The sequence below is a fragment of the Mytilus trossulus genome, chromosome 1 (assembly GCF_036588685.1).
Source record: "Mytilus trossulus isolate FHL-02 chromosome 1, PNRI_Mtr1.1.1.hap1, whole genome shotgun sequence".
NCBI classification, from domain to species: domain Eukaryota; kingdom Metazoa; phylum Mollusca; class Bivalvia; order Mytilida; family Mytilidae; genus Mytilus; species Mytilus trossulus.
Genome location: NC_086373.1, coordinates 7,997,048 through 8,010,731, shown reverse-complemented (window position 1 = coordinate 8,010,731; position 13,684 = coordinate 7,997,048). Strand labels below are relative to the sequence as shown.

Here is a 13,684-nt window from a genome sequence, read left to right as displayed (position 1 = left end):
CCAATTGATACGATATTCCCGTGCTTGCATTTCCAATCATGATTTACTGGTACGAGGGTTACCGCCCAAAAGGAAGATATTAAACCAAGAGTTCCAAATGGTGAAGTTGAAATCATTCCATCGTTAATTTTACGGACGCCATCACGAGTTGGTTGACCGTTATGGAATAACCGTTTCACAAATGATATCGGATATGTTCCCTACGTCGTAACTACAATCCCCTTCCCTTTCATGAATGAGACCTACCGAATAAGACTATTTACCGGATTTGTTATCACATAAGCAACACGACGGGTGCCAAATGTGGAGCAGAATCTGCTTACCCTTCCGGAGCACCTGAGATCACCCCTAGTTTTTGGTGTGGTTCGGGTTGTTTATTCTTTAGTGTTCTATGTTGTGTAATTTGTACGTTTGTTTGTCTGTTTGCCTTTTTCATTTTTAGTCATGAAATTGTCAGATTTTGAGTTTGACTGTCCCTTTGTTAGTAGCGTTTGTTGTCCTTGTGACCATTTTGAAATGTTTGAGTCAAACTCATATTTAGAAATGATAACCAATTCTTTTCTTGAATTAATGCATACAACCATTTCTTTCTTTTATGTATTGATGTACAAATACTTCATTTACTTGTTACTTAGATACTGCTGCGCAAGAATTTTAGGAAAATAGAAATGTTTAAAGCAATGGAATTAGATTAGTAAAACTATGATAGAAATTTTGATTATTTCCTAAGTGCAAAACTTCAATGTCAGACAGTAAAATATTCTATTCTATTACGTAATTTTTCATGTTTACACATTGAACGATTTACTGGGAATTTTTTCTGTTTGAATTGTATACTTGCGTGACTATACATTATAATTGCTTTCTTATCTTCCTTTTGCAACACTATTAATATAACTTATTGACCTGACACACCTGTTTTAAATGTTTGTTAGTTAACACATCATACCGTCCCGACGGAATCAATGTTACTATTATGACAATAATCTTTTACGTCTGGTCTTTTATAGGTATGGGTTTTGTTCTTTGTCGAAGGACGGTGACATATAGTTTCAGAAAAGTCTACATTTTGGGACTATGTTGGATAGTTGCCTCATGGCAAACATAACACATCTTCCTATTATATTCATATTAGGAATTATTGTAAATATTGGTGTAGCGACATACTTTAATCTTTATATGGCTATATTGTATTCCAACAAGGAACCAGACAATTTTGTGCAGGGATTTTGGTCGCATAAATACATATCCCTTTTTTGTGTCATAAATCAAATTTATTCGTTCAGCGTATGTTTTCTTGTTTTTGTTTATAAGTCTTTTTGATCTAGTTAAACCATTTCAATATATATTTTAAAGTATGGGTTGATATTTTAAAGTATTTCTTTTTTTGTTGTTGCAATGTTACACTACTGGTTATGGTGAAAGTTGGCGTCTGTTAAACATGTAAAACCGCTACATTTGTATGTACCATTCTGTTGTTCAGTAGTTTTGGTTTGTTGATGTTGTTCATATGTGTTTAGACTATTTAGTGAATTCATTAAATGCTTTCATAGTATGGTTCATTGCTATAAAAGCACGATGTTTGTTAACGCTAACCCTGGACACAAAACCAAGTTCAACCAACCACTTTTTCTTAAAATGTCCTGTACCAGTCAGACAAAAAGCAGTACTTAGCTTTTAGTTAGTTTCTATGTTAGTTGCATTGTCGTTTGTTATTTTGTTGCACTTCAGTGTTTTTTTGTTTCGTTGTTTCCCTCTTATAGTTGATGTGTTTACAACAGTTTTAGTTTACAACCTCGATTTTTTTTCTCAGAATACGTTTTAGAATTTCTGTCATTTCATGCAACTGCCATACAAGTAAGAGTTTTAGCTGTCTAAAAAACAAGATTTAATCTATCATTTGTACAAAGTTGATTGTGCTAAGTCAAGCCGATGACAGGTGTTTGCCATGGGTTTGATTTTTCTGTTGCCGTTTAGAAGATTCCTTAAAGTTTGACTTTTGTTATTTCATTTTTTATTAGGAATAAACACAACGACCTTTCAACACTGTACAACATCTTACAGAAGGTAATTCACAATTTAATTAGGACCCCTCGACATCACCCCTTGTGTGTATGTTGGGTTCTTGCTGTTCAGTATATAAAATGTGTATGTTGTATGTTGTGTGTTTTGTACTGTTTGTCTTTGCATCGTTTTTTTGGAATTATCAGTTTATTTTCAAGTAATCTGTTTGAATACTAGTATGTTATCTTTGGTTTCTCTTTTAATGATGATTCATATATGGTATTAAACTATTTTAATGATGTATCTGTGAATTAAACATGAGTAATTGCAACACCATACCCAGTTTCCAACCGTTGAAGAAAATGGCATTAATAGCTTCTTGATACATGTGGTAGACCAAATACCTAAATATTTCGTTTATTATAATTCAATTGGAATTTAATGGAAATTACATCGTATTCAACTCTCATCTGTAATAAACCACATGTATGTGTGTGCAAATCGCATATTAGTGTGTGGTTATCTAATAAACAGTAGATACTTTCCAAACAACTGATTGTGTATACCACAAAACATCAGATATCACTGCTTTAACATACTCAATCTGTGTTACTTCTAAGTATTTTGATACTAATTTACTACTATCTTTTAGTTTATGTCAAAATTACTATATATGATTAATTTGAAAATGTCAATGAACCCCAGTAGAATATTTATCAAGTAGTCAAAAGGTGAATAGAATGTAACAAATGAAACTTGAATACAAAAGATGAACTAAGTATTTTGTACACAATAAATCGTCACTTATCACCACTTAAACACAATTAACCTATTTATTGTTAATATACCTTCAAAAATATATTTACTGCTACCTATAATGTATCAACTTTTATTATAGGATTTAACGCCTTTTTAAAGGAATTTATTAGTGTATGATCTCGACCAATTCACTCACCAACAAATAAAAGGATTTTTATGATATGTTCGTGAGCGACTTGGTCCACTTTATACACCAATAAAGGTAGATTAGCGAAAGCTTATTGAGCCACCCTCTTTAAATAAAGTAATTACTTACTTACTTACTTACAAAAGGGCGTTTAATCCTTATAATTCTTTAAAATTGGAAAAAGGGAATATTTTTTTCCACACTCGTTACCTCTATTACACGTCAATTGTGTATTTATGTCATTTAATAGGCCTGGCTGGTGCATGAAGATACTTGTTGGTTAACGCAAAAGCATGTACTCGATGAAAGGTAGGTGCCAATCTTGGCCTCAAATTTCAGTTTCATCTAACGAAAGATTTTGTACACGTTTTAAGCACTTGAGTGTCAATTGATTCAAATAGTTTATGTGAAAGATTTTAACTGAGTTAGTCATTAAAATCACTCCGATTTATGCTTATATATGAAAACAATCTTTCAAATACTAGTATGCCAAAAACCTCACTTTTCAGATGTTTTATTTCAATATTATGAATGAACACGAATGCGGCCACTTTCATTTAAGACAGAAACCGTCTCAAATTTAACTAAAATGCTAAAACTGAGAAGATTTCAGTAATTTATCATGACTTAATGATGCTAGGACCCGATATGTGTGCATTGTATTGTCAAACACAGCCCATATCTATGTAGCAGAAGCATTTTTCTTTCCAGTAAATAGCTTAAAATTACATTTTAACAGTTTTGTAAAACTGCTATATTTTAGGGTCAAAAAGGGGTCTTACTGAACCTCCTCCTTTGCTATCTGATAAAAAGAACACTGCAAAAACTCTTCTAATCGTTCATACGAATGTTTTTATGTTATTTAACGATAAACGTGCAGTGAAAATAAATTTGGTAACTTCGTTGTTATTATCGCCGTCATCCTGTTTACATTGGTTACAAAAAGAAGATCGATCAACGTCGCCTATCGAAAAATAACCAACAACAAGATCAACTACCGATAGTTCTCTCGACCAATCATATCAACGTATTCCCTAATATGCAAAGCATTTAAGAATTATTATACAATACATGGTTGATATGAAAATGTTAATGAGTATCCTCTACCTTCTCCCCCATAGAATAATTGCAAGTAGGCAACAGGTAGAATGTAACTTTAATATAAAAGGTATACATAGTCTTTTCTATGTAATGTGTCATAGTTTGCATGTCATTGTTCTCAATTGCGAGAAACTGCAATCACTGGGAAATCTTCAACATTTAAAGCTGTCTTTCTATTGATAATCCTGCACGTACTAGTATATAGTTAAGTTAGGTGATTTTTTGATTTTATGAATGACTAAATGCAGATGTATGTTATCTACAGTTATCAGGTTTTTTTTAAATGAATCAAGTTTATCGTAAACGCTGACTTTAATGGTAGAAATTGATCACCTATGTTGTACTGTTTGGAGACATATTATCTTTATTTAAAAATGTAAATTGATAAAAAAAAAGATTGTCAAAAAAATAGCATATCGTTTCATAACAATCTGTCAGTAGTTTTACCATTAAAAAAATGTATTGTTTTCTACACAACAAAGATTTCTGTGCGCAAATATTTGTGGTGTCATGCTCACCAGGCTATACTTAAGGCTATATAGCTTTTTTCTACAAAAAATGTTTTCTCGTATTCAAATATTCTAACAACTATTCTGACTAATTTTTCAAAAACTCACACATTTTGGGTAATTGGTCTTCTCAAATAAATTTAAAAGGACTAAATTTCCTCACTAATGAATAACATTTACAGTAAGTAACAATCAACAAATGTCAGACTTAAGTTAAACGCATGCCTAATCGTAAATAATATCTGACAAAGTCATTACTTTGATAAGTGTTGGTTTTTAAAACGTTGGAATCAAATAATAGATGTTAAATCAAAGTTAAAATGCCAACCTTGTATCATTATGTCTCGTTTTATGTGGAGGATAGTGGATTTCAATTGTTTTAATCACAACTGTGTAGTTGTTTGTTCCTGTATAATTCAGCTGATATCAGTATATTTCTTTTCATTATGGATTACCAATTTCTCCTTTCTTCAAATATTCCTTACATATCTAATGGTTGTGTTTCCCTGTTAGGGAGGTTTACTTATATGACAAAAAAAATCAAAACCACTGGGACAATCAAAACTGAAAATCGAAAAAAAAGTCACTTGTCATAAGTAACGAGACGGTTGTTACTAGCGTAGTAGGAATTTTAAAATCTTTGTCAGACTATAAACAGCTCTGGTTTTCAATTTGGTCCCTATAGCTTAATCTGTGCTTTTTTTTTATATTGATATTTGTCAGACAGTTATTCTTCTACTGAACAATAAAGTCTCTTTTTTTTTTTTTTAAATATTTCAGTGTCTTTTCATCTTAGTTTTTCCATGTTGCTACCAAATTAGATTTCTTTTTTAACTTCATTTTATTTTGCCATTCGGTCAGATGATCACTCAAATTACATAATACGGTCAACTCTTGAAAAATACTTTTGGAAATCTTGATTGTGGTTCATGTCGCTCAATCTTTAGAATCTGTGCATTGTTAATGTCATTGATACACTGAACAATCCTAGAGACAAACAGGCAGACGTAAAAAAAAAAAAAATTGGGAAAGAATGTCAAAATATTGTATGTATCCTAACCACTAAAATAATTGAAACTATTAGCGGGATATATTTCTGATTCACTGGGTAAAAGATCAGTTTATTTGGAAAGAAATGAAAAAGGGAATTTAAAATACTTTGTTTCGTAAAGTAAACTATTAAGAAAGAACTCCTTTTGATATTGCATTGTTGAACAAGAATCAATAGTTAATAACAATCGCGAGGCTTGGCAAAATTTGAGTATGTAAATAAATTACAAAAGTCCGGTCAGAGCACTAGTTTTGACCTAACAATATTAAAAAAACAATTAAAATACTTTGTTGTTGGCTAACAAGTGACCTGTAGTTGTTGAATATTACGTCGTTTGATATCTGGTGGACATTTTTTTCATTTTCAATCATACCACATCTTCTTATTTTTGCAAAAAGTTGATAATCAATATAATCACATTAAAGTTGCTATGTTACGGGTATCAATGTGTATTTATCAAATATTTAGTATGACTTATGATATATACATGAGCTGTTTATAATCTCAGTGACATGATTTCAACGTCTTTACACCACTTGCAAAATGTTTTAGTTTTGTAAACATAAAAGGTAAGAAAGGTGTATTAAGCATTCAAGAAGTATAGTACGCGTTTCGTTTATCATCATTCTTTATAGACCATTATTTCGTAATAATACTGTGTTTAATTTTGCAATTTGATAAGGGACTTTCCGAATTGAATTTTCCTTAGAGATTGTTATTTTGTTATTTTACTTTTTGAACATTTGTCAATATTCAACAACATGTAGTTCATAGTTTTGTGATGATTCATTATAAGAGTAAATACAGACTTTTTATCACTTAGGAATTTGATACAAAAATCGAAAACGAATACATGTCAAAGCATTCACACTTCGATAAATTTAAGTTTTAGCTGTTCGATATGTATGAGTAATTTCCAAAACATACCCGGTTTCGGAAGAGAAAATGACATTTATATGTTTTGGTAATATGTGTGCCAGACGGCAGATGGGACAATTCGTGTAATATAACTCAACTGGAATTTAATGGAAGTGACACCGCTGTCTACTGTTATCTGTATTAAACCACTTTTATCTATGTTGTTGTATATAAGAAAACAATGAATAATTTCAAAGCACCGTATTTTCTACATCTGCTTATTCTGATGAATATTCAATGTAACGATAATGTACTTGACGAATGTATGAAAAATTTACTTTTAGCATTTTGTTCATATAGAAAATTAAAACAAATCACCCCTAGAAAAACAAGTGAAAGGTGTCAAAAGATGAATTAAAAATGTAATTTGAATAAAAAAAGGAGAATAAGTTTTTTTCTACGAAATGGATCATACTCTGAATTATATTGTTCAAATATGAGAAACTAAAATCAAGTTATTTAAAACTTCCTTTTCTTTTGATAATATGATAGCACGCCTGATAAATACATATGCAGAGTAACTACATACATTCTCGACTCTATCAATGACTTTATGCATTTGGATATTAACTACGAATTTATTTAATAATGTTGACGTTGATCAAAATCGCCTACCCTTATTTTTAAAACAACGTTTTAAAGATAATTAATTGTATTTAATTAAACTACAAATAATGCTACAAGGATACATTATATTAAAGAAAAGAAAGACTTTTGCTTCAATTTGTTATTTTATTTCAAACAGAATAAACATCTATACAATAAACATTTTTATGTGCACAGCACTTGTTTCTGGGATAGGCTCCTCAAGTACATTGAAGCCTTATAAAAAGGAAAGAAAAATTTAAATAGATGCAAAATAAATATAAGGAATATAACAGAACAGCAAAACAATATCTAAGGAAGTTAAAATATAAGAGCAATCATATACTTCTGATAATTTACAGTCAAACTGTTGCATGTTTATTATTACAGAGCAGAAGCACTTGCCGCAGGGAAGATTTTATCCTTAGGGACTCGTAGTCTTCCAGTAGTTGTCATGACACAATGGTAGAGATTTACAATCGTCAGATACTTTCTTAAGCTTGATTCAGAATAAAACAGTAAATTTAGACTTTGATGTTGAAATGCGTAGAAAGAAAATAATCTTTAATAATTTGCACTACATATTATAAGAATAGTAGTCGTGCTAAGCTTTGTACTTGAGCTCATACCAATCTCATCAACAATTTCCATTCATGACTATGAAATGATTACAGTTGTTACAATAAACAGATCGATATTCAAATGTTTAAACACCAATCAAAAAAAAATAAAGCAACATACGGGGATGTACCTATCGTTAGTCACGTGGTCAATATTTTCCGGTTATCACTCCCGTTCGTCTACCAAGGTCAGTTTTTCCAGTGGTCTATATATAGAAGCGTGGTTTTCACCTGTTTACGTTGTTCACATACTATATAAGAGAACACGACTATACAACAATCATTTAATTAATTTAACTTTGTTAAAACACATACAAAAATACAAAATGCTTTACCTAAACGACAACCGTGTCAATGTGAGCTTGGAAGGAGATGTGATGACTATTGCAAGTGAAGAAAATAATTTACTTGGTACGAAAGAATTTTGATTTTATTTCAACGAAGTAATGCGCAAGTGTATAATCTTTAAATAACTTTTGTGTTGTTCACTGTTACACGAACGGTATATATTAATTGTTTTTTTCCTGAATTTTAAGAAAAAATGCATATTGTGTTACGAGTATACTAGAAAATACACGTAGTTAATCAAAAACTTTATGTTTTTCATCTTTCCTTCGTTTAAAGAAACAGCCGAAGTAACGATTTATTTACTTTTAATTTCAGCGTCTATCGAGATACGGTATCTGTTAAAATCTGTATTGGAACGTACAAATCTAACTGTGCATTATGTGATACAGAAGAAAAATATGAATCTTAAAGTGAAAACTTTGGTTCTTCATGGAGATGCAGAGGATGCACAAATATTGCAAAGTGAAATCGATCACATATTAAAAGGTATTTATTTAAACAACGGTTTTATCGAAGTCAAAAATTAAATATGTTTTAGCTGTATAGTATTCAATTTAGTTGTACATTATACTTGTAAAAGGTTGTTTATAATATAGATGTAACTAAACTGTTTTTGATATTTAATTGTTATGTACTGACGAAAGAAATAGCATGTCAATATTGGTACGCATGGATTATACAGATTATAAATTGATATGACAATAGACAATCGCTTGTTCAAATGTCTTATTATATTTTTTTTGTCGATTTAAGATCGACCAAGGAGGCTTTTAGTAATAATCAACCCAAATAGTGGTAAGAAGAAAGGAATACAAAAATACAAAAAAGTTGCAGCTCCTTTATTTCAACTCTGTGGCGTGAAAGCTGATATCATTGGTAAGACTTTTTATTTATAAACTTTGTTTTAATGTTCTGTGAATTATATTATCATATTTTGCTTACAAATATTGATTTTGTTTTTAATTATTCGAATTATATTCCCATCCCGAAAGTGGGGGTACAGTGGTCAAAAATTCTGGTTGCATTTTCTCAAGAACTAGACATCAAGACTTACAAAAAATTCGAATCAATCCTGCATTTTGCAGTATAGTTCATAAAAGATATGTTCATTAAAAAAAAACAAGAATCGTACAGGTTGAATTTCGAATCGACCTTTAACACACAAAGGGTGCGGGTAAAAACAATCCATTATTACTACAGTGTTTATTTATTTTTTATTGCAGTAACTAGAAAACAAAAAGAGCCTACGGATATCCTGAAGAACTACAATCTATCGAATATTGACGGGTAGGTGAAGTCGTTTTTAACATCCCATTGATAAAAGCTAATGTTTCGATAACAAAATATTTTATCGATTCAAATTAAGTTTTGGATAAATAAGACAAAATCTTGTATTCACTTGAAAAGAAAATAAAAATAACGTAATCCTAAGAAAAAAAATCCAAACCCAGATAGTTATTAAAATAATTTGTTTATTAAAACTTGTACACAACATTTATTCAGCAAAGCATTAATAATATATGTATGATACAACTTTTCATTGTTGCTTGTGGCGAATGAATTTGTAATTTATGTTTACGTCATTTTTTAATTATAGTATAGTAACAGTAGGTGGTGATGGTTTATACTGTGAGTGTATGAATGGACTAATTACACGGGTTCAACGAGACAACAATGTGAATGTGAATTGTCACAATACTGACATTGTGTCAGCATCACTCCCCATTGGTATCATCCCAGCAGGCTCTGGTAACGTGATTGTTCAATATCTTCATGGGACTAAATGTGCAAGCACTGCTGTTCTCCATATCTTACTTGGTGGCAACGTCGAGTCCAACGTTTGTAGTGTTCACGAAGGAGGCAAACTTTTGTCATATTCGGCACTGATACTTGGATTTGGACTGTTTGGTGATATGATGCACGACTGTGAGAAGTTTCGGTGGATGGGACCGTTGAGATATAATGGTATGCATAATATTTTGATAATTGAAATCTGATTTAGTCAGTTGAGGAATAAATGACAAAAAAAAAGTTCCTATCTGTAAGTTTAATTAAAAAAAAATTCTTTTTAGAAAGAGTTTAAGAAAATGGTAAATCGAAATGGATAGCCAAAATTTGTATAAACGCATTTGTATTTCGTATATCTTAATATTATCATAAAACTATCAAAATTTCGCATTAGGAATTTGTTTTCTATCGTTTCATTTTATCAATGATTTGTTGAAGTATTGATTTATCGGTGACATATCTTATACAATGTATCTTATTATTTATCAGTTGTCCCTGTGGCTTCAATGTTAAAGAGAAGGGAAATTGATGTGGAGATAGAATATTATTCAGCTAACAAGGATAAAGCGACAAAAATATTTAAAGGATTAGGAAAACAAGTATCCCTTCCAAATGGCTTCATGATACCTTCATGTAAATCAAAAATACAACGAACTAAATCCACACCAGGTGTACTCGACAGTTCAGATATTCAAGGTATGTCTATAGCTATAATTATATGATTGAAAATCTAAAACAAATTACTTCTAAATATCAAACTTAAGTTAAATAAAAAACATTGTCAATCAATTTCCATAGGATTTCCTTAATATTGCTAGTCAATTTTTTTCATTGTATTGTTTAAAGCACCCACCGTTAACCTTTTTCAGCTCAATTTGAACACAGGCAATTTCAAATTATACAATAAATACTTTATTGTTTTCCAGAATGTGAAAAAGAAGAAGGACGTGTGTATGCAGTAGATACACATGCCGTTATGATGAAAGAAAAATCAGGAAGAATGACTCCAAGTTTCGGACAAGATTCACTTATGGTGTACACCACACATAAATGTACATTGTCAGACCATGTGTCACAGCTAACCAAAGTAAAAAACGAACAAACCGATTGTGTAAGTACTATAAAAAAAAGCTGCAAATTTAAACACTATTTAAAATTAATTTATATGTTTTTGAATTGAACAAAGAACACATTACGAATTATATTTCAGTAAAAGATCAAAAGAAGTACAACTGCATAAAACTTTTGATATGTTTAATCTACACAAAACCAATTGTCAAGTGGCTGTTGATATGATTTATAAAATTGGAGGACAAAACAACAGTGAGAATCAATACTCATTAGTCAAAAAGAGATTAAAAAATCATGGCTTTAAACAACAATGGTATGCAGAACGGAAATCTGCAAAACACTAAATAAAATGATACATTTTCTTCTGTATATATACAAAGAAGATGTGGTATAATTGCCAATGAGGCACCACACATTTTAAGTCGATGTTATACTTGTAATTTAAATTCAAGTGATAAATATATCAAGTTGAAAAAACTGATTAAGTAGTTTTCCATTGAATTTTTCAGTATGATTACAAATTTGTAAGCAAACACGAAGTTTCTAGTTATAAAGTCCGATTGCTGAATGCTACAGTTTCTGAAAATACGAAAACCCTTCAAAAGGATTTCTACCTGAACTGTGATGGTGAGGTCATTAGATTAACAGAGCCTGAGTTTGATGTAAAGCTACACAAGAAAGCAGTGAGGATCTTTGGAAACGCTTTCGGATGAACATCAGTAGACAAGTAAATGAACAAATGCCACCAAAGCATTGGGATATCTGTTCAGAAAATTCCGCCGTGTACCTCAAGAAAAGAAAGCGTTCTAAAGTCTCGAATGAAACGTGTATGTCATTAAAGAGTATTTTTAGAGACAATACAGAATCGAGGTTTGCTCAGAGCCGAGGAAAGATCGACATGGAGTAGATGTTACTTGAGAGTATTTATGAGCCTCCTAAACTATGCACAACTATACGTTGATATGAATAGACGTGGACCAATACCGATCCATAGTAATGATGAAAACATAAGACCACGTGGACATAATCTAACTGTAACTGCTATGCAGCTTGTTATAATTTGTAAATTAGAAACATGACGATTGTGCTAGTAGCAACTATGTTGTTTTACGTGTTTCTACTATGTAGGTTGTAGAAATTAAATAAAAAATCAGAAAAAATAATCTGTATGTCTTTATATGTTATCAGACTATGGAAAAATCGAATGGAAACTATAGACATTTATTCTCATTTCTCATGGTATTATCTGTTTTAACATTTACATGATCTACGTTGTTTTCAGTTATGATGTTGTAATTGCTAACTGAACACATGAAAAATCTACCCGGAATTAAACGCGTTCACAACATTGAAAACACACCAAACTGGTTATATTAGGCCGTGTTCACACCAAAAGTCATGTACAGTAAACATGTTTACATTTAGTTTACCGTAATGCACACTGGTTTCACATTACATTTGTTCACATTCATACACCTTGTTTAGCTACCTGTACATGCGATTTGTTCACACTTTTAAACTGTGTGTCATTTAAATGTTCATTACGTAGAACCGAATGCAATTTTTCGGACAGTTTTCTTGCGGATTGAGAACAACCGTTTGACTTTAAAAAGAGGGGATGGGGGTTCCTTGATAAATATTTTGATCCTCAATTTGATAAAAAAAAAATTTTAGTCATATAGATGATTAAAAAAAAATTGGAATTCAGAACTTCACCATACATTGTTAAATATTGTAAAATAAATAAAATTTGATTGCTAGCATCGTAAAAACTAAATAAAAACGTTAGCGCGAAAAAAAATCTGACTCACCCCCTTTTTAAAGCAAGTGGTTGCTCCTTTATGAAAGCCATTTTGATGATTTGCAGTAGTTTAAAGATTTCTCGATTACGCATAAGAATCAGTAGGCTGCATCAGCATGCTACAGACGACGAAAAAGGATTGGTATGTTAAGGAGCACTACATTTTCGTTCTCTTCTGGTAGTTTTTTTTTCATTTGTTGTTATATATTCTTCAAGGAGTATTTTGCAAAAGTAGGGGGTAATGTTTTTTCTTATAATTTTAACGGATCTGAGATACTAAAAAAACAAATTAATTAACCTCACACTTTTTTTAGTAATGCATTCATATATATGAGTGAATCGTCAATTGTTCCACCTTACAGAAATTCCAGTGGAAACTTTATTATAAACAATGTCATAATACCTGTACAAATATTCTATACTATTTATTCCGTAAGAAACATCTACTGTAATATTTATTCCTGTGGAAATAATATTCCAGAATAGTTTTTTTCCATTTGGAACTTCTATTATAAAGGAACTTCTATTCCGTTACAGTTTGAGTAAAGACCAGTGGCAAATATTTCTGTGTACGGATATTTGTTCGGAAATGATGATACTATGAGTATTGAAAAGGAGTTGATATAGAAACGTTATAACAAATAAATATATCAAGATTATAAAAAAAAATTGTAAAGAACTTAATTAATAATCATAGATATCAATTTTATTCAAAAACGGTTTCTCCTTTAAATATAAATGATAAAATGAATGTTCTAAATGTCTAGTTTTGTGTACACTTAACCTACACAAGGCCTACATTTACTATCGACTGCATGTAGACAAAACATGAATGACACTACATGTAAACATTGAGTTTTATCAATGGGAACGTAATTTTGTTTAGTTTACGTGTGAGTTACACTAACACAACACCGAGTTTAGGTCAATGTGAACACGGCC

The 13,684-nt window shown here is 30.9% G+C and overlaps 1 protein-coding gene across 1 annotated transcript; it reads left to right on the top strand.

Moving 5' to 3' along the window:
- The first annotated feature begins 8,037 nt into the window (after positions 1–8,037).
- LOC134714203 (ceramide kinase-like) lies at positions 8,038–12,111 on the top strand. Its single transcript, XM_063575447.1, has 8 exons — positions 8,038–8,145; positions 8,398–8,568; positions 8,836–8,958; positions 9,306–9,369; positions 9,680–10,047; positions 10,360–10,566; positions 10,797–10,981; positions 11,451–12,111. Exons 1-8 carry the CDS (start codon positions 8,061–8,063, stop codon positions 11,652–11,654), a joined length of 1,407 nt encoding a protein of 468 aa, XP_063431517.1. The 5' UTR covers positions 8,038–8,060; the 3' UTR covers positions 11,655–12,111.
- The last annotated feature ends 1,573 nt before the right edge of the window (positions 12,112–13,684 follow it).